This window comes from Phyllobates terribilis, unplaced genomic scaffold (genome assembly GCF_046119375.1).
Source record: "Phyllobates terribilis strain yellow unplaced genomic scaffold, ASM4611937v1 Scaffold_8__6_contigs__length_399053987, whole genome shotgun sequence".
Classification (NCBI taxonomy): Eukaryota; Metazoa; Chordata; class Amphibia; order Anura; family Dendrobatidae; genus Phyllobates; species Phyllobates terribilis.
Genome location: NW_027362768.1, coordinates 26,710,271 through 26,735,377, shown reverse-complemented (window position 1 = coordinate 26,735,377; position 25,107 = coordinate 26,710,271). Strand labels below are relative to the sequence as shown.

Here is a 25,107-nt window from a genome sequence, read left to right as displayed (position 1 = left end):
AAAGCTTGATGATGCAGTATAACTACATTGTGTGTTGTTGTACTGCTCCATTTTACTACAGTGTATGACCCGTGACATGACTCTGTCTTCCACAATCTCGCCTTTGTTTCAAGTCCTCTACAAAGATGTTTGAGATAAAGGGTTAAGTCACAACTTATTTATTGATGGCCTATCCTTAGGCTCAGTCATCAGTATCTGACCTGTGGGAGTGTGAAACCCGGCACACCAATTGATCAGCTGTAACCTTCTCTGTTCTCAGAGCTGCTGTGTTTCAGCAGCATCCACGAACTTCCAGCCGCTGTCAGCACTGGGAACAGCTGATCGGAAAGTTGCCAGTTGTTGCACCTCCACTGATCAGATACTGATGGCCTATCCCAAGAATAGGCCATCAATAAAAAATATTTTGATCAAACCCTTTAATGATTGTGTTTCAACCTCCATATGAAAATTAAGCTTCCTATCACCTGTTTATTATAATTTCTTTTTTTTCCCACACATGCTTAAAAGATACATACATGTACAGTATGTATGTATATACATACAGTATATCTATGAAGTGCTCCAGGGGTTGACAATGAATAGTACTTTTTCATTTGTTCTAGAAACCCATATCATTTTACTCCACAACATTTTGCCTCATTAATTACCCCAATCCTAATATACTCCAGAGACGCCATGCATGTAGCAAATAACCATAAACAATGAGTACTCTGAATATCTGCAGCAGCAGCAATATCGTTTTTGTATCTCCCTTCCTCTCTCACCTGTCAGTCAGACAGACCAAGTTAGATTAATTTTTTATATGTATTGATGGCTAATTTCCATAACTATGTGCGCGATGCTCCCCCTCAGCTTCAATGAGGTTAGCTAGAGATTTTATTGTAAGGATTTGCAATTAAAAACGGGGACCAGTCTTATTAATAGTTTTCTTTTTAGATTGTGAAAAATCTGAGGCTTGGAGTAGTAGAACTTCTTGGCCAGCCCAGACTAAATCATATCTCTGATCTATTTGCAGAATGCATAGTTTCAGGCAGTGTTCCCACGAATATATCAGATTTACCAGTTATGAACTGTAACAGGGAATAAATCTAGATCACAGTCAGTTGGTACTCTGTATAATACTCTTGCGTTCCTTTTATACAGTGGTGGCCAAAAGTATTGGCACCCCTGCAATTCTGTCAGATAATACTCAAGTTTCTTCCTGAAAATTATTGCAATCACAAATTCTTTGGCATTATTATCTTCATTTAATTTGTCTTCAATGAAAAAACACAAAAAGAATTGTCCTAAAGCCAAATTGGATATAATTCCACACCAAACCTAAAAAAGGGGGTGGACAAAAGTATTGGCACTGTTTGAAAAATCATGTGATGTTTCTCTAATTCGTGTAATTAACAGCACCTGTAACTTACCTGTGTCACCTAACAGGTGTTGGCAATAACTAAATCACACTTGCAGCCAGTTAACATGGATTAAAGTTAACTCAACCTCTGTCCTGTGTCCTTGTGTGTACCACATTGAGCATGGAAAAAAGAAAGAAGACCAAAGAACTGTCTGAGGACTTGAGAAACCAAATTGTGAGGAAGCATGAGCAATCTCAAGGCTACAAGTCCATCTCCAAAGACCTGAATGTTCCTGTGTCTTCCGTGCGCAGTGTCATCAAGAAGTTTAAAGCCCATGGCACTGTGGCTAACCGCCCTAGATGTGGACGGAAAAGAAAAATTGACGAGAGATTTCAACGCAAGATTGTGCGGATGGTGGATAAAGAACCTCGACTAACATCCAAACAAGTTCAAGCTGCCCTGCAGTCCGAGGGTACAACAGTGTCAACCCGTACTATCCGTCGGCGTCTGAATGAAAAGGGACTGTATGGTAGGATACCCAGGAAGACCCCACTTCTTACCTGAGACATAAAAAAGCCAGGCTGGAGTTTGCCAAAACTTACCTGAGAAAGCCTAAACCGTTTTGGAAGAATGTTCTCTGATCAGATGAGACAAAAGTAGAGCTTTTTGGGAAAAAGCATCAACATAAGAGTGTACAGGAAAAAAAAGAGGCATTCAAAGAAAAGAACACGGTCCCTACAGTCAAACATGGCGGAGGTTCCCTGATGTTTTGGGGTTGCTTTGCTGCCTCTGGCACTGGACTGCTTGACCGTGTGCATGGCATTATGAAGTCTGAAGACTACCAACAAATTTTGCAGCATAATGTAGGGCCCAGTGTGAGAAAGCTGGGTCTCCCTCAGAGGTCATTGGTCTTCCAGCAGGACAATGACCCAAAACACACTTCCAAAAGCACTATAAAATGGTTTGAGAGAAAGCACTGGAGACTTCTAAGACCTGTGGAGAGATCTCAAAATGGCAGTTTGGAGAATGCACCCTTAAAAATATCAGGGACCTGGAGCAGTTTGCCAAAGAAGAATGGTCTACAATTCCAGCAGAGCATTGTAAGAAACTTATTGATGGTTACCGGAAGCGGTTGTTCGCAGTTATTTTGGCCAAGTATTAGGCTGAGGGTGCCAATATTTTTGTCTGGCCCATTTTTGGAGTTTTGTGTGAAATGATCAATGATTTGATTTTTGCTTCATTCTCTTTTGTGTTTTTTCCTTGCAAGCAAATTAAATGAAGATAATAAGACCAAAGAATTTGTGATTGCAATCATTTTCAGGAAGAAACTGAGTATTATCTGACAGAATTGCAGGGGTGCCAATACTTTTGGCCACCACTGTATATGTTGCGGTGCTCATGTCAGTGGTACTCCACTATTCCCTTTGTATGTTTGCTTTGGCCATCCTCTTTAGAAAAGTAAATACAGCAGCAGAGTAAAGAAAGAATAGCCATGCTTGGGTATAACACATTAAAGGTCTGTCTTGTTGCTTTTTGTCCATGCTCTGGACTTCCTGTACAACAGCACTTGACACTAATGCCAGTTACTAATGCCCAAATGTCAGTGACAATGATAATCACCATAAAAGACTCACCTGCAGTATTCAATTGTCAGAGAGATGAAAGGTGTATTCTTACTTATGTGCCATTAGCATGACACTAGAAAATAGTTGTTGATAATGCCAGGTAAGTATTCTTTAATATATGTGTATAAGGGCTCGTGCAGAAGACCGTATGTTAATCTATGGGGACTCTGTACAAGGAAAAAATTGCAGCATACATGATGTGCATCCGATATTCGGATCACATTTGGCAATGTAAGTGACGCGCCCCCTGGGCCATGTTGTTAGGGATACCCGAAGCCGGATCAGATGGGGGTTGTAGTCTCCGAGTGGCTGTGACCCGGTCCGTGCCCAGGGTGTCAAACTCAGTGTGCGGCAGTCCTTGCAGATGTTCTTAGTGTCGACTACGCCACCCGTTGATTTGCGGTCAAAAGGCCGCCGCTGCAGGATGGTCCGCTGAGGCTGGTGGTGTGTGTACAGCTGTGGTAGTATAACCCCCAACGGGAGGGGTATAGCCTCAGGGGGTCAGACGTGGAGGATGGTGGTTGTGAAGGTGCAGCAAGGAGACTCAGAGGCATGAAATGCAGTTTCAGGGTTTTTACTCACTGGTGTTGCTCGGGTCACTCTGTATAGCAGTGACCACCCAAGCCGTGCTGCGTCCACCAGGTGCGGGACTCGGTCAACCCCCAGGCAATTCTGGAGCGTGGTCCTGAGCTCCTTTCTGACTCTCCCTTCCTCTGGCCGTTCCCACCAGGGATCCACTTCTGGCCGGCTCCCTCGGGTCTCTTGGTGGTCAAGCCTCCTCTGGGCTCCCTGACCCTATGCTCGGTGTGCCTTTCTAGTGGATTTGGTGAAGGTCGTGGCAGATCTTGCCCACGACCTCCGGTTCCTGGCTAAGGTTTGTTTTGGCCTCCGCCAGCTTGGGATCCGGTACCCCTTTTGCCGACCCTTCACCCTTTTGTCCTTATTCTGGGATCTTGGGGTCCCCTCTCGTCCTGCGCCTCTGGGTCTCTCTTCCTTCTCCTCTCCTGGAGTTACTGCTGACTCACTGACTGACTGACTGACCCTGTCCTAAGATGGTGCCCACCTTATATACTCCCTCTATGTGTGAGCTCAGGTGACCAGCACCCAATGAGCTCCTACATTTACCCAGACTACTCCCCCTATCTGCCCCTACACTACTGGGATGTTCCACCCCCCTCCCACTCCAGCCAGGGACAGACGCTGTCGTACCTGCACATAAACTGGTGGGAGTACCGTCGTTCTGTCCCCCGGAAATGGGATGTATGTAGTGCATGCAGCCTTCTGAGCTCAGTTCCACACTCCATCCTTACCCGGGAGTGGAATACCACACCTCTGGCTTGAGGTGTAATACCCCTGTAGCAGCCGAGTCCTCAGGTTGCTCCATTCCCCCCTGGTAAATCACAGCACGTCCTCGGGCTGTAAAAGAATAAAAACATCCAAAAACATACAATTTTTTTTTTCAAAACATCATAAGCATATAAAACACTATATATATCATAAAACTTTTCATATAAAACTTTTCATATTAAACATTCTTGTTTCTCCGGCCACGGTGCAACTTGTGACCGGGTAAAGTGCAACAGTCTCTTGTAGAAAAAACACAGTTTCCTATAAAACCGGTAGGGGGCGCTTTAAGAAGCGCAACTATGTACAAAGGGGAATATGGCCGCTCTCAGTCCTCGGCCAGTGGGGAAAAGGAATGGCTGTTCACAGTCCTCAGCCTGTTAAGGGATAGGGACACATGGGTATTCACTTGCTGGTCCCGACGGGGACTACACTTTGGTAGCAACAGTTTTTGTACCCACACGGGTAACTATTTACATATTCTATTTACAGTTCATCAGTGGCGGTGTGCTCTTGGCTGAGGGTAATCTTTAGACCCGTCCGGGTCCTCTTGATCCTCCTCACCCCGTAGCTCCTTCTCAGTAAGTCTATGCACGTGCAGGGCATACGGGCCCTTGGCGCACTGATGCCGGGTGAAGGTGACCTCATCACCCAGGTATAGGTCACGACCTCTGTGTCCCTCCGGCAGATGACTTTCAACGTCTCTGCGGGTGACAAAGACGTCGCCGGGGGTCTTGTGGTCCCGGATGAAACCCCACCCGTGCTCCAACTGGAATTTTATTACAGTCCCGCTGGCACGGGGACCGTGGGCAGCACGGGGGTTTCTGCGGGCTCGGCTCTTCTGCTCGGCGCTCTTCACTTGGAGCCGCTCCTCGCGGACCCGCCTCTCTCGTCGCTCTCTAGCAAAAACCTCCAATTGTTGCTGGCAGCACTCCGCACGCTGGGCTGCGGCTGCCCGGGTCTCCTCGGTGAACCCGATGAGGTCTTCTCCGGTGGGGTCCCACGCAAACTGCGCTTCCTCCAACGAGAGTGGGGTGATCTTGGCGGGCGCCGGAGCCGGGATCAGGGGCTCATCCAGGGGTCTTTCCTTCCGGAGTCGGGGATGGTGGAACTCCGGTGGCCACACAAAGGGCTGCCCATCCGGGCATGTGTGCTGGGCAAATAGGTCTTCACCCAGGTGTGGCGCTGTGGACGTTGAGGGCGCTGTTGTGGTGGCGGCGCCCGGGTTCACCAGGCCTTGCGACCAGGCTTGGGGCACCCTGAATGTAAAGGGCACCGTGAAGACGGCGGCGCCCGGGGTTACTTGGCCCAGTGACGAGGCCGGTGGCTCAGTGGAGGTAGAGGGCGCTGTTGGCACTGCGGCGCCCGGGGGCACTCGGCCTTGCGACCAGGCCGGTGGCGTCTCCTGCTTGGCCGTGCTCTGGATCAAGGCGCGTGACGTCACAGGGGGCGTGGCCGCGGCTCCGGCCGCTTGAGGCCTAGCTTGGAGCGATGACGCAGCGGCTACGGGAACGGTGAGTGGGGCTTCGGGCTCTGCGACGGGGAGCTGGGGCAGGTTTACGGCTTCTGGGCATGGGATATTGTCGTCCCCATTACCTGCTTTCATCTCTTCGGCTCCCTCCGCGGCGTCGTCTCCGGCCGTCGTCCCTCCTTCGCCGTCCTCAGAGGTGGACTTGCTCCTCGCTGCGGGTGGCATGCTTCGCTGGCAGGCTCCAGCCTGCAGGGCCATCTCTCGGGTCCACTCCACCAGTGTTTCCTGCTGCACCCGGGCCATCCTTCGTGCGAGGCCCTCCAGCGCGGTCTGTGCACGCTCCCGATCTCCGGGGAGCTGCGCCAGGATCTCCAGCAGGCCTGCTGGAGTGGCGGCCTGCAACAGGCTCCTGACCACAGGGTCGGTGCTGCCTGACTCTCCCTCCATCTCCGGGTGTGTTCTCTCTGGACTCCTCCAAGCTGCTCCCATCTTCTTCCTTTTGTTCTGTCTCCGCCCACATTGGGGGTCGTCCTGGGGCAACTTTGTGATTGCCAGTTCCAGGGGCAGTTCCCTCACGCTGATGGACATATCAATCATCACAGTCTCTGCTGGTGGGGGCGGTTTCCACTTTTGGCTCCATTTCCGATCCTGGCCCACGATGGGAGGTCGTCTCTTACCACCCTCTGGCACGCCCATAATGGCGTCCGCTCTGCCAAGGCGGGAAATCTTCTCAGATGGCGGGAACCGCTTCCCAGTGGCGGGAAACACTGCAGATGGCGGGAAAAGACTGCAGATGACGGACAAATGGCGGGAACCGATCCGAGATGGCGTCCGATGGCGGGGACCCTCCGGAACCGGCGGGAGACTTCTTTTTGAGGTAAATGCGAACTTTTCTTCAGGCACGCAGTACCCGATGGTTGCGGGCACGTTATCCTGCCGACTACGCCAAAGTTGACGCGCCCCCTGGGCCATGTTGTTAGGGATACCCGGAGCCGGATCAGATGGGGGTTGTAGTCTCCGAGTGGCTGTGACCCGGTCCGTGCCCAGGGTGTCAAACTCAGTGTGCGGCAGTCCTTGCAGATGTTCTTAGTGTCGACTACGCCACCCGTTGATTTGCGGTCAAAAGGCCGCCGCTGCAGGATGGTCCGCTGAGGCTGGTGGTGTGTGTGCAGCTGTGGTAGTATAACCCCCAAAGGGAGGGGTATAGCCTCAGGGGGTCAGACGTGGAGGATGGTGGTTGTGAAGGTGCAGCAAGGAGACTCAGAGGCATGAAATGCAGTTTCAGGGTTTTTACTCACTGGTGTTGCTCGGGTCACTCTGTATAGCAGTGACCACCCAAGCCGTGCTGCGTCCACCAGGTGCGGGACTCGGTCAACCCCCAGGCAATTCTGGAGCGTGGTCCTGAGCTCCTTTCTGACTCTCCCTTCCTCTGGCCGTTCCCACCAGGGATCCACTTCTGGCCGGCTCCCTCGGGTCTCTTGGTGGTCAAGCCTCCTCTGGGCTCCCTGACCCTATGCTTGGTGTGCCTTTCTAGTGGATTTGGTGAGGGTCGTGGCAGATCTTGCCCACGACCTCCGGTTCCTGGCTAAGGTTTGTTTTGGCCTCCGCCAGCTTGGGATCCGGTACCCCTTTTGCCGACCCTTCACCCTTTTGTCCTTATTCTGGGATCTTGGGGTCCCCTCTCGTCCTGCGCCTCTGGGTTTCTCTTCCTTCTCCTCTCCTGGAGTTACTGCTGACTCACTGACTGACTGACTGACCCTGTCCTAAGATGGTGCCCACCTTATATACTCCCTCTATGTGTGAGCTCAGGTGACCAGCACCCAATGAGCTCCTACATTTACCCAGACTACTCCCCCTATCTGCCCCTACACTACTGGGATGTTCCACCCCCCTCCCACTCCAGCCAGGGACAGACGCTGTCGTACCTGCACATAAACTGGTGGGAGTACCGTCGTTCTGTCCCCCGGAAATGGGATGTATGCAGTGCATGCAGCCTTCTGAGCTCAGTTCCACACTCCATCCTTACCCAGGAGTGGAATACCACACCTCTGGCTTGAGGTGTAATACCCCTGTAGCAGCCGAGTCCTCAGGGTGCTACATAAGTCAATGAGTCTGCGGAAAAAATTGGACTTTCACGGACTAACAGAATGGAGAAGATGGGAGAATCTTTTTTTTTTTACATCTTCTCCTCATCCAAGAAAATCAGATCAAACTCTGATCAAACTCTGATCAGAGTGTGATTAGCATAATCAGACCGATTTTCTCGGACAGGAGAAAATACGGTCGTGAGACCCTAGACTAAGCGTGCCAAAAGTCATTTTTACATATTATAGTTAAGAAATGTGACTTAAACTACATCTCCTTTGGAGACCACAGACATAGTTATTGTAAATTTACTTTGTAAAGGGTGGGAGAATAAAGCAATGCTATTGGGGAGGCATACAAGCTTTAGTAGGTAAAATGGTTGTCTTGTCAGACAAATTTCATCTGTTTCTATATGGACAGAATAGAAGAAACAAAACAAGATTTCAACAGTCATTCCTTTTAGCGTAAGTGCACATGCACTGTTGCCAACTTTTTATTTTTTCTGGACAGCTAATCAAAGAATAACACACAAAATTTTTTTTTATGGATGTCAAGGATTTAGATCCCAAATATCAGAGACTGTGATCTTTGGAGCGAACAGCTCTCTGCTGCCCCCTATCGTTCGGACAATTACACGATTGGCCGATGATCAACCGAGGAGACCGCAGGCTGTTCTCACTAATTAGTTATTGGAAAGATAAGAGTGAGCGTATGGAATATATACCTTTGGATTCCAACACATGGAATATGTGTATATACCGCCATACGATCACTGCTAACTCCACGATAACCCAAGAACGACTATTAGCTGCCACCACCAATCCGTGTTTCCGGACGATTGGACGCAGTTTCAGGTAGCATATATGGCTTCGGGGGCGGCACGATTACTAGTGTTGAACGAGTATGCCTCATTAACCCTTTCGGCGAGCACGCTCGGGTGCTCGCCGAGTATTTTGGCGTGCTCGGCATTTCTTTTACTGTCGCCGCAGCTGCAAGTGTCACCGCTGTTAGACAGGTGTGACACATGCAGGGATTGCCTGTGAGACATGTATACAGCCTGATCATGTGTAAACTGTAAAGTGATGATAATTACAGTCAAAATAATCTGTATAAGTTTCTTCAGCTTCAAAAAAAATCATATGCACCTTAAATATTTTATATATACAAGGTAAAAAAAATGCCCTATTTTTACGGACTGACCAGGAACTTTTAGATGGTTGCCAACCCTGCGCACACGGTGTCAGCGCATCCACTTAGTTTTTGAAGCAGAGGAAACTTCAGGAAAACGCCGGCAGTGTTTTTCTAGAAGCATATTTTCTTGTCATTTTTGCGTGGCTTTTTTATCTATTTTGTTTTTTTATTCAAGCAAAAACCATCAGAAGAATGGATCGGTCAATTTTTTTAGCCACTTAACGGCTTTCAAAGCCTGAAGTTAAAAAAGACAGAACATGTGCACAGCAAGTCATTTTGATATCGCTGTGTACAAATTCATTGTTTTTGATGCTTAGTATACTTATCACTTTTGCAAGTGAAATCCCCCTCAAAACGACGCAGAGTGCACATACCCTAAAACCTTTAGCCATCTGATCATAAATACAACTCACATGCATTGCATGCATGGTAAACTTTTTTTTTTTACCCTGAAAAGTCACATTCCTATCATGGGCCATTTAAAAGTAAAACTTATAAAAATAGAAGTTCCTATCATAAAAGAGTATGTATGTAAAATATTTATGGAGCTGTTTCTCAGAACATGATATACTTGAGTTAAAGCAGTAAACTTGGGGCAGACATTTCTCTGGATCTTATTCCTCTAATAAAACACTCCATGTCCAGCTGATCATGGCAGCGCTTGTCATAGAAAGGTTCGTTAAAACCAGCTAGCAGAGAGGTATTTGCCCACCCATGGACTTTCCAACCATTCTCGTATTCGATGATGTAGCTCTGATCACAAACTATTAGTATTTGTATCAATTGCATAAGTATACGTCTGCTCAACAGATCGCGCAGAAGAAGAAAGACATGTATGGCAATCTTCTGCTACACAGGGCTAGAGACTTGTAATACATTGAGTGTGCTTCTACCAAGAGCGTGCCGCAGCCGGGTCTTTTTAGCAAACAAAACATTAGTACAGTTTGCTTCCACATAGGATTGACCTTTAACTCATGAAGTATGCCATGCACTTATGTGGGGTTAACCCTTTGCCTCATTATACATGCGTCTGTCATTAAATTACTTTTGAGTTGGACCAGCCTTTCACCCTATAAACACCTCAAAGTCAATAAGGTCGCCCGAAGTTCTGCCTGTGAAATGTAAGCATGGAAGCAGGTGACAAGTTCAGTGTTAGTGACAGCTGTGACAATGTGCACCTGCTCTGGTGCTGTATACGAGTCCAGAAATAGATGTTGTAGGTCAGTTCTTATCTTATATTGGCTCCTGTGTTTGTCAGTGAGTGTACACACCATTGCGTCTCTCCATTTGACCACACTGGGGCTGATTTACAGTTACTGGTGCAGGTTCAATAAAGTGGGGCTCAACTATTATTGCTTTTATTCCAAGTATTTGGAGTAAAATGTGACTTTTTTAGGTGGTTTTCTAGCGTGTGGCAAATTTTAATTCATTTGCAACAGTTTGATTTTTTTTTTTTTTTACAAAGTGGCCGTGTTTTAATTTTTCAAATGTTTTTAGATAGATTTATCCACTGGGAACTTTTAAGAAGTCACAAAAAAGTTACAAAATCATTCAAGTCAGAGGGTGGAGTAGAAACTAAAGTACTGATATGTGCATGTGACATCTTATAGATGCCTATGTACCGGCTGAGTTTCTGGAAGCAGAAGGCGCTTCAGGAAAATGCCAACTTTGTTTATCCTGGAGCGACTTTTTTTTACATCTTTTCTAACTCTTCTTGAGTCCCCTTTGCCAACAGCATCTTTTCTTTTTTTAATAGCATGTACTTATTACAACAGCGCCGGCGCCCCTGCACGTGTCCCCTTAATCCCCCCTGCAGGGACGCCGGTATGTTCACTTACCTGTCCGCGCTCCACCGGCATCTCTCTCCTCCCGGGGCCTTCGCAGAGCACGTGGAGTCTATTCTGAAACATTAATCTCCATTTTCTACTAATCGATATTCAAAAGAGGTTTTACCTTCATTTGCCAACGGGAAAGCAACAGCTGTAATATTCATGGGCAATTATTGGAGTTGTGAAAATCTATTCAGGTGAAAACTGCATAACTCCCTTCTCATCTGTACCTTTCAATATCACCCTCTGTGATCTTATCTTCCCCCTTATTTTCTCAATAAACTACCATGGCAGCCAGGGGCATCAAGAAGGCCCCTGTTACTACCATCTTGGTACTTCATAGGAGAACACCATTTTTATTTTACAATACATTGGTCCTGCAATATATAAAACAAGCAATCAAACAATCAGCTTGACACACAGAAAATAAGCCCTCATACAGTTCCATTGATGGAAAAATAAATAAGTAACAGATCTAAGAAAATAGTAGCACAAACCAATTTTTGTTTTACACAAATTTAGGATTTTTTTTTACCAATTAAATAAAAATAAAAAAGTACACAAGTTTGGTATCATCGCTATCGTTCTAACCTGGAAAATCACATTGATAAGTCATTTTTGCTTCATAATAAACATCATAAAAACAAATTTAAAAAAACAATGTCAGAATTGCTTTTTTTCCCATCACTTTGAATTTTTTTTTCCATTTTGGTAAAATGAATGATGTCATTCAAAACTACAATTCATTCTGCAAAAAAAGCCCTTATATGGCTATATTGATGGGAAAGTTAAAAAAAAAAGGTGGAAAAAAGATGGGAAAAACTAAAAAGGGGTTAAAAATTCCTGTGACAATATGACCCCTATGTCATTGCATTCATTTAAATACAGAGCAACTCATTATAAATGTCTACTAATGACAACTGTTCTGAAACAAGACCTTGTTTAAAATTCTGTCATTAGACATTGATAAGTGAGTCACAATCACAAAAGTCAGAACCCACCTGTTGGCCTGTAACCAGGAGTATGGAGCCTTCTTTTCCATGTAGAACTTGCCGAAATATATGATCCAGAATTAGCAACTCACTCCAACAATTTTGCAAAAGCTTCATCTGGTCATCTACCTGTAATAAATAATAAACATACTTTTATATTAATAAATAATAAACATACTTACTGCTATTTGTTAATTAATATTAAAGTTACAGTACCAGTAATCTACCACAAAATTGTACCCACACTCACCATCTAATATGAAAATAAATGGAAATCAAATCAATCATTCAATCAAGCATTTAGTCCCCAATTCATCAAAGTGATTACAACAGAAATCTGGTGTAAATGGCATTGAAAAGTCGTAAACATTTTTGCACAAATTGTGCAACCTTTACAGTTTTCATGCCAGTTTCTACCAGCTCAGTCGAAATGGGCGGAACGGAGGCACGACAGGGTTCTGACACCAAAACTCTAATTCACGACGAGCTGTTACATTCCTTGCATCAGATATCTTACTCCAGTCCCTGACTGGAGTAAGATTTGGGGCGAAGGGTCATGGAGGCGCACGACACTTGTGGAGTGTGTCTCATAATGAATCAGGTGCCTCTGACTCCAACATACCCCATTTTAAAGACCGGCGTGAACATCAACGGTCTTGAAGAATCAAGGTCGTGGTGTTATAAAGAAAATAAGACAGGAAAAAGAGGTGATCGGCATATGGAGCAGGCGAATCAGTAGCCTAACATGTCTCTTTTACATAATGCAGTACTGACTACCTATCATAGTACTATGGCTTCCACACTGAGTTGCTGCAAAACGGAGAAGTGCAAAACCAAAGAAATGAGCCAGACTATAAGCTGGTACACGTGCAAAGTGTAAGAGGATGTTGATCAAAATAGCGTTAACTAAGTACCCTATGTTATTTACATGAACTATTACTATTTACTTATGTGGCACCCCAGGGGTCTGGTTTCCACAGTAACAGCAATGTTATGTCTGAGAGCAGGTGGGAGGTCTCTTGGTCAGGAATCCTATGCATGCCACACCTCCTGCCCAGTCCTGGGAGGGGAAGAACTTCCCCTATATAAACCTGGGGCTGAGGCAGGGTTAGTGAGTTCAGAGGGAGAGTTCAGCCAGGAGGGCTGACAGGGAGCTGTGGCTCCGGCTGGGCCCAGCTCCTGGGCCATGCCAGAAGTAGAGACAGAGAAGAGAAGCAGCTATGGGAAGAAACAACAGGAGCTCTGTGGGAGCAGTGTTACAAGGAGTCAGGGGCTGGCAGCTGCAGAGCTCGCCCTGACTGAGAAGATTTCTTACCGGACCCGGAGTCCGAGGCTGTGGGGACTAACTCCTACCCAGCAGCAGAATCCGTCAGGCAGGGGATTTCAGGTCCTCTGGCCAAGAAACCCGAAGGCACGGTCACACGCATGGGACCAGCACCGCCGTCGTGGAGCGGAAGCTACTAGAAGGCCCCGAGTCACCGGCCATACGGGTGAGCACCACACGGTACACTCAGGGATGTGGGCTACTTATACCCGCCTCTAGCAAGGTAGCCAGAAGAGTACAGTCAGTTTGGGAGGCCTACAACTCCGCCTGGCCAGGGGAGATCCCATCTGCTCAAGGACTGACCAGGCCCCAATCGCTAGCCAGTACTCCGGGAGGGTCTATCGTTGTCACCAGTAAAGACCCTGAACTACACCGTACCGTCTCTGAGTGGTTCCTGCTACCCCCATCATCCACGTCGGCTGCCCTGAGGCCATACCCCTCCCGTTGGGGGTTATACTATCACGCTGCACAATCCTACCACCGGCCTCAGCGGTCTGCCCTGCAGCAGCAGCTCCTTAGCTGTACTCAACGGGTGGCGTAGTCGTACAACATCTACCGCTAATACAACGCCGCTCAGTTTGACTCCCTGGGCACGGACCGGGTCACCGCCACGAGACTACAACCCTCAACAGATCCGGCTCCGGGTAAGCTCCTGCATGCGCAACGCTGTGCGACACAGGCCCAGGGGTGCGTCAACTTTTGGCGTAGTCGGCAGGATTTCGTGCCCGCAACCACCGGGTACTGCGTGCCTGAAAAAGACTGTTCAAACTTACCTGTGGTGAAGATTCCCGCCATCCGGCGCCATCTTCCGCTTCCTTCCCGCCATCGGTGGAGTTTTCCCGCCATCCGGCACCATCTTCAGCCTTCTTCCTGCCATACGTGGAGTTTTCCCGCCATTGGACGCCATCTTGAGGACGCCGCGCGGGAAGAAGAGGGGCGTGGACTCCGAAAGCGCGTGAGAACTGAAGCCCCGCCTCACGTCCGGACGTTGCGTAAGGTCCTGGAAGGAGCCCAGCAGACGCCGACGTCACAGGAGCGCGACGGAAGGTCCTCAACCCTGACGATCCACTGCGGAGCCGCGGCCTACGGAAGAGGATCATCGCAAGGTAGGCCACGGTCCACTAGGGGGGAGAAGGATGTCGGATGCGGAGGAAAGCTTCACCGCTTCAACCCCCGCCAGCGCCACCGCTGTTGCGGTCATGCCTTTCACCATGCCCTATATCCCGGGGGCAGCCTGGCTACCCCAGTACTCAGGGGAGTCACATACCCTGCATGACTTTAGAGAAAAGCTGGATAGCCTCTTCCAGGTGTACCCCCTCACAGAGGAGCAAAAAGTGAGCATCCTGGTGGCCCAATTAACCGGGGCAGCCCAAAGGGAGGTAAAGTCCTGGCCACCTGGTAGGAGGACTGTCGCAGAGATACTAACCCAGCTAACCGAGGAGGAGCTGCAGTACTACCAATACGAGGAAAGCCAAGAGGACCCGGACGGGTCTGAGGACTACCCTCAGGAGGGAGCACAAAGAGGACATAGCTACTGAAGGGAAGTAGCGTGAATAAAGAGCTGTAAATAGTTACCCGTAAGGGTACAAGGACTGCTGCTAATTAAAATATGGTCCCCGTTGGGATTAGTGAATTGTTCCCCATGTGCCCCTATCTTAAACCAGACTGAGGACTGTGAGCAGCCATTCCTTATCCCCACTGGCCGAGGACTGAGAGCGGCCATATCCTGTAAATAATTATGTGTTTCTAGTAATTTATGGGAGTCTTTGGTGGATTTACCGGGAATCCTTTGTACATAGTTGGAGCGTAACCCAGGACGGACTAAAGACTGTTAAGGACTCGGGGCAGGACAGACCCCTACCTGGTTACGTCTCCCTGTTTTGGTGAAATGGACACCTTGCTTTTCTTCAAAAACTGCACCCGGTTGCGGACACGCCGTGACCATCTTTATATGTTTTTCTTATTGTACTATTATTGTTTATACCTTGTTATGTTTAAAAATATGTTTAGTCCCGGAGTACTAAATTTCACTAGGGGGGAATGTGGCACCCCAGGGGTCTGGTTTCCACAGTAACAGCAATGTTATGTCTGAGAGCAGGTGGGAGGTCTCTTGGTCAGGAATCCTATGCATGCCACACCTCCTGCCCAGTCCTGGGAGGGGAAGAACTTCCCCTATATAAACCTGGGGCTGAGGCAGGGTTAGTGAGTTCAGAGGGAGAGTTCAGCCAGGAGGGCTGACAGGGAGCTGTGGCTCCGGCTGGGCCCAGCTCCTGGGCCATGCCAGAAGTAGAGACAGAGAAGAGAAGCAGCTATGGGAAGAAACAACAGGAGCTCTGTGGGAGCAGTGTTACAAGGAGTCAGGGGCTGGCAGCTGCAGAGCTCGCCCTGACTGAGAAGATTTCTTACCGGACCCGGAGTCCGAGGCTGTGGGGACTAACTCCTACCCAGCAGCAGAATCCGTCAGGCAGGGGATTTCAGGTCCTCTGGCCAAGAAACCCGAAGGCACGGTCACACGCATGGGACCAGCACCGCCGTCGTGGAGCGGAAGCTACTAGAAGGCCCCGAGTCACCGGCCATACGGGTGAGCACCACACGGTACACTCAGGGACGTGGGCTACTTATACCCGCCTCTAGCAAGGTAGCCAGAAGAGTACAGTCAGTTTGGGAGGCCTACAACTCCGCCTGGCCAGGGGAGATCCTATCTGCTCAAGGACTGACCAGGCCCCAATCGCTAGCCAGTACTCCAGGAGGGTCTATCGTTGTCACCAGTAAAGACCCTGAACTACACCGTACCGTCTCTGAGTGGTTCCTGCTACCCCCATCATCCACGTCGGCTGCCCTGAGGCCATACCCCTCCCGTTGGGGGTTATACTATCACGCTGCACAATCCTACCACCGGCCTCAGCGGTCTGCCCTGCAGCAGCAGCTCCTTAGCTGTACTCAACGGGTGGCGTAGTCGTACAACATCTACCGCTAATACAACGCCGCTCAGTTTGACTCCCTGGGCACGGACCGGGTCACCGCCACGAGACTACAACCCTCACAGATCCGGCTCCGGGTAAGCTCCTGCATGCGCAACGCTGTGCGACACAGGCCCAGGGGTGCGTCACTTACTTACTCATTTTTGCTTTTTTTTTATTTTTTGTCGGACAAGTAGACAATGCAGTTCTAAGGCAGGGGTTACATGGCGATTTTGTGCGACCAAAAATCACTATGTGCTGCATTGCAGCGTAATGCAGTTAAATATATTTGCATAAAGACCCCTACAATACCATGTCTGTGACAAGCAAGGCGTACTTTTTTGTTACGTGCTTGTAGCGGTACCCTAGGGGGTCACAATTCAATCATGTTCACCTGCATTACGTTGTGATTTAGCAGCTGGATATGGCGATCCTTGGTTCCACAACCTGTGTTGCCTCCAAAGTCCCCGTGCATCCCCAGCCATATCCTGCCTCGTACCACTTTTGGTAGGTACTAACCACCATATATTGGGAACACACCACAAATCCTTCTGTTTGGCCCTTGTTAAAGTCACTCAGATCCTTACGTTTGCCTATTTTTCCTGCTTCCAACACATCAACTTCAAGAACAGACTGTTCACATATGGAAAAGCATCTTTTGTCCCTCAAATGGACAGGCTCCCCATGAATTACATGTCATTCCCGGTTGCAGAAGGTGAAATATATGGCCAAACAGAACTTCTGGAGCGAGACCGGGCTTAATATAAAGAGGTGCTGTCATGATTACAAACCCTCTTAAATAGCCTGCTGGGAACAGGCAGATCTTTCATGGGAACGCCGGGTGACCCGATCTGTTGAAGCTGATGTGGTGGCCATATTTATTATTTTACAGCTTCTGGTTGGATGGACATTTTAACAAAATGAAGAAAATTCAAGTAGCTTTTTAAGGCAGAAGCACAACAGTATTCACATACGTTGTGTGAGAATGAATGTGGACCACCTGTCCTCTCCCACAGGTGCGGCGAAACCCTGGAAACACTTATTCTTATCTTCATATTAAAATATTATCTCTCTTTTCCTAGTAGGAATTTGTGTCAGTGGCAGCAGGAGAAGAATTAAAGATTTGTACAGCCAGGTGCTTTCTTCTCTGGGAACCTGGTCTGTCCCCCTCTGAATCCAGGAATATACTTATATATTTATCCCATTAATTACGGGAGGGAGGCAGAATTATCTTGGCTCGCAGAGATGTGAGACTTCCCAATATTGATGCCGTGTACAGGAATGAGAGTCATACAGGAGTGGTATTGTTAGAGGGGTGAGTGTTCTCAGGGGCAGCATCGTTAATGATTAAAGACGTCCTGTTTTCATGAAAGAGCAAAACTTCTGTAAACATGCGAGAAAAATGCTGTGTCAAATCTCAGCTCCAATCATCAAATGCCAGGTATTAATCATCATTTAACAGAAAATGACTCTGAATTTACACTTCTATTGACATCTACGAAATGAAAAGAAAATAATACAGAATATTAAATATACGTGAGTCAGATTAAAGCTATGTCTAAAATCAAACAGGTTCATTCAGCTGATGAAAGTAAAGTACAGTCACATCACTGAGAATCACTATGTACTATACATAACTTCTAGGCAACTCTACTGTATGTGTGGATCACTTAGCGGGGCAGCATTACTGGGGGGAGGCACTAAGCAGGCATCGCTACTGTGTGGGGGCACTTAGGGGCATCAATGATGGACACTAAGGGGCATCCTAACTATGTAGGGTCACTAGGAATGCTTATTCTGTTAGGAGCACTAAAGTAACATTTGTTACTGTATGGGGCACTAAGGTTAATCCATCTCTATATGGGGGCACTATGATTGTACACCACAGAAAGAGGGCACAAGGAGAACTATTACTGTGTGGAGCTAAAGGAGGGCAATATTGCTCTGTGGAAGCACTACTACTGTTTGCTGCACAAAGGGGAGGCAATATTAATGTGTGTGGTACTAGGGAAGCACTATTATAGAGTTAGCACTGCATTATCTATTTACCAGTGTTATTTTTAAGTCTCGCTCGCAAGAGTGATGATTCTCTCTTACGAGAGAATCTGATTGATTATGGTAATGACACTCTGCTCTAACTGTGATCCGAGTTTGATCAGAGTGTCATTTCACTCTACTCTGATTCTCTCGGATTAGAGGTGCAGAAAAGAGTGAGAACATAATTTCTCCATCTTCTCCATTGTCTATGTCGTGTAAATTGGACTGCACTTGGATAACATCTGAGTGCAGTCCAATGTTTTACATGTGTGACACCCCAGGGGTCTGGTTGTCACAGTGATAGAGATATTACGTCTGAGAGCAGGTGGGAGGTCCTTTGGTCAGGGATCCTGTGCATGCCACACCTCCTGCCCAGCCTTGGGAGGGGAAGAACTTCCCCTGTATAAACCCGGGGCTGAGGCAGGGTTAGTGAGTCCAGGAAGAGTAGAGACAAGAGCAGCATAGGAAGCAGCAGAGTCACAAGGAGTCAGGGGCTGGCAGCTAAAGAGCTCGCCCTGACTAAGAAGATTCTTTACCGGACCCGGAGTCCGAGGCTGTGGGGACTAACTTCTACCCAGCAGCAGAATCCGTCAGGCAGGGGATTTCAGGTCCCCTGGCCCAGAAGCCCGAAGGCCCGGTCACACGCGTGGGACCAGCACCGCCATCGTGGAGCGGAAGCCATTAGAAGGCCCCGAGTCACCGGCCATACGGGTGAGCACCACACGGTACACTCAGGGACGTGGGCTACTTACATCAGCTTCTAGCAAGGTAGCCAGAAGAGTACAGTCAGCTTGGGAGGCCTACAACTACGCCTGGCCAGGGGAGATCCCATCTGCTCAAGGACTGGGCCCCGTTCGCTAGCAAGTACTCCGGGAGGGTCTATCGTTGTTACCAGTAAAGACCCTGAACGCTACCATACCGTCTCTGAGTGGTTCCTGCTACCCCCATCATCCACGTCGGCTGCCCTGAGGCCATACCCCTCCCGTTGGGGGTTATACTATCACGCTGCACCATCCTTCCACCGGCCTCAGCGGTCTGCCCTGCAGCAGCAGCCCCCTGGCTGCATTCAACGGGTGGCGTAGTCATCAACCATTTTCTACCGCTAACAGACTGCCGTCCAGTTTGACTCCCTGGGCACGGACCGGGTCACCGCCACGAGACTACAACCCTAAACAGATCCGGCTCCGGGTAAGCTCCCGCGTGCGCAACGCAGCGCGACACAGGCCCAGGGGCGCGTCAACTTTGGCGTAGTCGGCAGGATCACGTGCCCGCAACCACCGGGTACTGCGTGCCTGAAAAGCAAAGACTGTTCAAACTTACCAGTGGTGAAGATTCCCGCCATCGGTGAAGATTCCCGCCATCCGGCGCCATCTTCAGCCTTCTTCCCGCCATCGGTGAAGTTTCCCGCCATCCGGCGCCATCTTCAGCCTTCTTCCCGCCATCCGTGGAGTTTTCCCGCCATTGGACGCCATCTTGAGGACGCCGCGCGGGAAGAAGAGGGGCGTGGACTCCGAAAGCGCGCGAGAACTGAAGCCCCGCCTCACGTCCGGACGTTGCGTAAGGTCCTGGAAGGAGCCCAGCAGACGCCGACGTCACAGGAGCGCGACGGAAGGTCCTCAACCCTGACGATCCACTGCGGAGCCGCGGCCTACGGAACAGGATCATCGCAAGGTAGGCCACGGTCCACTAGGGGGGAGGAAGATGTCGGATACGGAGGAGAGCTCCACTGCCTCAACCCCCGCCAGCGCTACCGCTGTTGCAGTTATGCCCTTCACCATGCCCTATATCCCGGGAGCAGCTTGGCTACCCCAGTACTCAGGGGAGTCACATACCCTGCATGACTTTAGAGAAAAGCTGGATAGCCTCTTCCAGGTGTACCCCCTCACAGAAGAGCAAAAAGTGAGCATCCTGGTGGCCCAACTAACTGGGGCAGCCAAAAGGGAAGTAAAATCCTGGCCACCTGGGAGGAAGACTGTCGCAGGGATACTAACCCGGCTGAAGGACACCTTTGATACCCGCACCTCAGCCGAGATTAAACTTAGATTCTACGGGTGCAAGCAGCGAGCGCATGAGAGTATAAGGGACTATGCACTCAACCTACAAGAGGCCCTGAGGGCCATTAAGCAGACCGACCCTAATGGAGTGGGAAACGAGGACAGGCTGTTGACCGAACAATTTATAGAGGGTTTATATTGCAATGCCCACCGCACCCAGTTGCGGGCAATGGCCTTACAGGACCCTCATCTAGAATTTGCACAGTTCAAGGACAGAGCCATCCGGGTGCTCCGAGAACCGGCACCAGGTGGCGTTGTGACCCACAGACGCCCCACTACCACTTACTACCAGGAGGCGGCGCCCTTGTCAGCAGGGCCTGTGGGAGCTGATGCGCAGGCTTTGGACAATGACCCGGCTCCAGACCTACACCATCAGGTCCAAGAGCTAGCTAAAAGCGTTGCTGCGCTAACCCGAACTGTGCAGTCTTTACAGGTTTCCACTCCAGGGAAGATCCAGCTGGCATCCGGACCGGAGGACATCTCGTGGCGTCGACCAAGGAGGACCCCACCGGCCAGAGGAAGACCCAGTGACCGATACAGCGAGGACGGACGACCCATCTGCCGCCGCTGCAATCAACCCGGACATATGGAAAGGTACTGTTCTTTAAACGGGCACAACCTGGGGTAGAGGGCCAACCCCCAGGAAAAAGATCACCAGGCCCATCGAACTGGCGCGACAGATATGTGGGAGGACGTCCAGTCTTGCCTGTGGTACTGGATGGCATTCCCATGAGTGCCCTACTGGACACCGGGTCACAGGTCACCACCATCCCGTACGTGCTCTTCAAGCAGTACTGGAATGACTCGGATATTACCCGCTACCCTGACGACGACTTGAGTATCATCGCCAGCAATGGTCAGCCCGTGCCACAGATCGGATTTAAAGAGGTGACCATCAAAATTGGTAGAGTTGAACTGGCCGCACAGGGACTGATCATTGTAGATATTGACAAACATGAGAGTCACCCAAAAATAACTCTAGGAACTAATGTAATTGAAAATTGTCTTGCAGAGGTGATTTTCCTTTTACAGCAGGTTGCCAAGAATGCCAGCTCCGGCGAGCAGCGGGTGCTCCAGAAAGAGATCCGGGCACTGATGCAACGGCAACAAGTGGAACTCTCCGGCGGTGAGATTGGTAGCGTAAGAATGTGTGACCCTTTTCCTATTGCCATGCCCCCAAAAAGTGAAATGATGATTTGGTGCCGGGCAGCTATTGGTCTGAGAGGTAGAGATTACCAGGCAATGGTAGAACCAGTTTACTCAGACAGTAGGCCCACCATTTTGACAGCACGGGGGGTGGTCAATGTACGCCATGGGAGGGTGCCCGTTCGCATAATAAATATCGGGGAGAGGGAAGTGTACCTGCCCCGGTATGCCACGCTAGCCAAATTATATACCACTAATCAAAATTCTATACAATCTGTGGAACCCTTGCCTCCATCTCACCCGGAGGAAGGTAACGGCTCTAAGAAAGACATGGAGGACTGGTGTCAGCAACTACATCTGGGTACTGACTCCACTCCCTCACACCAGAAACAAGGAGTCTATCGGGTGGTTCAAGAGTATGAGAGAGTGTTTAGTAAACACCCGTTAGACTTCGGGCGAGTCAAGGGGGTAGAACACCGCATCCCCACGGGAGATCATCCTCCCATAAAAGAGAGGTATCGACCCGTACCCCCTGCACATTACCAACACGCCAAGGGGATGCTTAGAGACATGAAGGAGGCTGGGGTAATCCGGGATAGCTGTAGCCCCTGGGCAGCCCCACTAGTTTTAGTCAAAAAGAAAGACAACACCATGAGGATGTGTGTAGATTACCGGAAAATCAACCGTATCACACACAAGGATGCGTACCCCTTACCAAGGATAGAGGAGTCATTGGCTGCTTTAAGATCTGCTAACTTCTTCTCTACCTTGGATCTCACTAGCGGGTACTGGCAGGTTCCTGTAGCAGAGGCGGACCGGGAGAAGACCGCATTCACCACCCCGATGGGACTTAGCGAGTTCACCTGCATGCCGTTCGGACTCTGCAACGCCCCAGGAACCTTCCAACGATTAATGGAGTGCTGTCTGGGCCACAGAAACTTCGAGACGGTCCTGTTGTACCTGGACGATGTCATCGTATACTCCAAAACTTATGAGGACCACCTGAAACACCTGGCGGAGGTGTTCGAAGCTCTGGCGAGTTACGGCCTAAAGGTGAAACCCTCCAAGTGTCACCTCCTGAAACCAAAGGTGCAATACCTGGGACACGTGGTGAGCGCTGACGGAGTGGCTCCCGACCCCGATAAGATCACCGCAATTAAGGGATGGCCAAGCCCCTCCAGCGTAAAAGAAGTGCGGCAGTTCCTAGGGTTGGTAGGCTACTACCGAAGGTTTATTCCCGGTTTCACCAAAAAGGCAGCACCTATGCAGGACCTCCTGATAGGCCAGTCCCGGAAGGCCAAGAACCAGAAGCCGCCCTTCAAATGGGAAAAGCTAGAAGAAGAGTCCTTCCGCCAGCTGAAGATGGCCCTCACGGGGGATGAAATCTTGGCGTACCCGGACTATAGCCAGCCCTTCATCCTCTACACCGACGCCAGTAACATCGGGCTAGGAGCCGTACTGTCCCAGATTCAGCAGGGGAGAGAACGAGTAATCTCCTATGCCAGCCGAAAACTGCGACCCACCGAAAGGAACCCTGAAAATTACAGCTCATTTAAGCTAGAGTTCCTGGCCGTGGTATGGGCAGTCACCGAGCGCTTTAGGCATTACCTCGCTTCTTCCCGGTTCACCGTATACACGGATAACAACCCGCTGACACACCTGGACACGGCAAGACTCGGTGCCCTGGAGCAGAGGTGGATGGCCCGTCTGTCCAACTACGAGTTCACAATTAAATACCGGGCAGGGCGCTCCAATACCAACGCGGACGCCCTGTCCAGGATGCCCAACCTGCCGGACGGAGGAGAAGATCCGGAGGGACTGGAAGAAGTTGAACTCCCTGCGTTCCACCGTCATGGGACTATCCAGTATTCCCACCGGGTAAGGAGTAAGCAGGCTGCTACGTTGAACCCCTTACCTCACTACAACTGGGCGGAAACGCAAGACAGCGACCCTGCCGTCCGACTGGTGAAGGAGATGCTGACTCGCCCGGAGGCTAGCCTGGAATCAGACGCTCCAGAGGAAGCCAAACAACTATGGGCAGAGAAGAGTCGACTGTTCCTTTACAAGGGGAAGTTGTGCCGCAGAATGGTTAACTCCAGGACGCATGAACTACTCTGGCAAGTAGTGGTGCCACGAAGAGACGCAGCCATGGTGATGGAGGCATACCACGACGGAGCTGGACACTTCGGGTGGAAAAAGCTGGAGTTCCTGCTGCGCGAGCGGTTCCACTGGGTAGGCATGAGGGGAACCATCGAGAAGTGGTGCAGAGACTGTGGCCCGTGCAATCTGAGAAGGAAGGACCGGGCCAGCCAGAAGACTCCCCTGCAGTCCATCGTCACCCGGCAACCGTTGGAACTGGTAGCCTTGGATCATGTAAAACTGACCCCCAGCAGAAGTGGCTACGTCTACGCGTTAACCATCGTGGATCATTACTCCCGGTTTCTGGTTGTCGTCCCCGTCAAGGACTTAACGGCTCGAACAGCAGCTAGAGCCTTCCAGCAGCACTTTTGCCGTCCACACGGGTACCCGGACCAAGTGCTGACGGACCAGGGACCTGCCTTTGAAGCGGAGGTCTTCCAGGAATTCTGCAATCTGTATGGCTGCCGGAAGATAAGGACGACACCCTACCATCCGCAAACTAATGGACTTTGTGAGAAAATGAACCAGGTGGTAATGGATCTTCTAAAAACGTTGCCCCTGGAAGAACGCAGTCTGTGGCCTGAGAAGTTGCCCGATCTGGTGGACCTATACAACCACATCCCGGTAGGTTCCACCAACTGTACCCCGGCTTACCTAATGAGGGCAAGACCTGGTAAGTTACCTGTTGACCTGGAAATGGGAGTCCTGATGCCCGAGGACACTTCACCAGAAACGGACTGGGACACAGAGAGGCAGCAGCAGTACCGGAAAGTACAGGAGAGCGTGGAGCGAAGTCTCTGTCAGGCTAGGGAAAGACAAGAGAAGACTTACAACCAGTATGCTCCCGCTGTTCCCCTGGTACCCGGAGAGCAGGTCTTGAAGAGGAAGAGACGGCTCCACAAGTTGGACGACCAGTGGGAGAAGGACCCGTACACCGTACTGCCCTCAAGCCACGAGAACCCGAAGGTCTGTACCATCAGTAAAGACGGAGGGGAAACCACAGCCATTGTATCCCGGGACCACCTGAAGAAGTGCCCCGAACAACTGAGGAACCCTGAGGAGGAACAGGAAGACCATCGACCCGTGGAAGAAAGGGAAGATATGGTTAGTACCGTGCTCGGGGACTTCCCTCGGTCTTGGACTCAAGTCAATGGTGCAGTTGTGGTACCCGTACTCACCTTCCTCCAACCATCATCCCAAGAACCTACGGAGCAACGGGTAGAGCTGGAAGAGCAGCCGGTCCAGGAGGCAGAAGACTCCACCCAAGCGGAACAGGAGAATCCACCCTCTGCTTATAGTGAGCCTGCCGTACCCCTAGTGAGACAAAGAGCCGGTAGACAGCTGCCCAGTTTACCCTTGACAGCTCCTACACCCTGTAGTTCAGGGCCAGACAGTCAGCTCCGTAGGTCCACTAGGGCCACTAGAGGCCAGTTACCCGCACGTTGGAGGATCTAAATGTTTAAGTTGTTTTACAATGTTTACCTGTTTATTGTTGCTTGTGTGTAATTTTGTGTTTCTAGTTGTTTTTAGGAGTCTTCGGTGGATTTACCGGGAATCCTTTGTATAT

The 25,107-nt window shown here is 49.8% G+C and overlaps 1 protein-coding gene across 2 annotated transcripts in view; it reads right to left on the bottom strand.

Annotated features, from left to right (window-relative positions):
• The window catches only part of NR5A2 (nuclear receptor subfamily 5 group A member 2), a 193,295-nt gene that overhangs the window by 33,105 nt on the left and 135,083 nt on the right, over positions 1–25,107 (bottom strand). For both annotated transcript variants that reach the window (XM_073642890.1, XM_073642889.1), the window contains exon 5: positions 11,890–12,009. In XM_073642890.1, the coding sequence (XP_073498991.1) occupies positions 11,890–12,009 (120 nt within the window). The remainder of the gene's footprint in view (positions 1–11,889; positions 12,010–25,107) is intronic.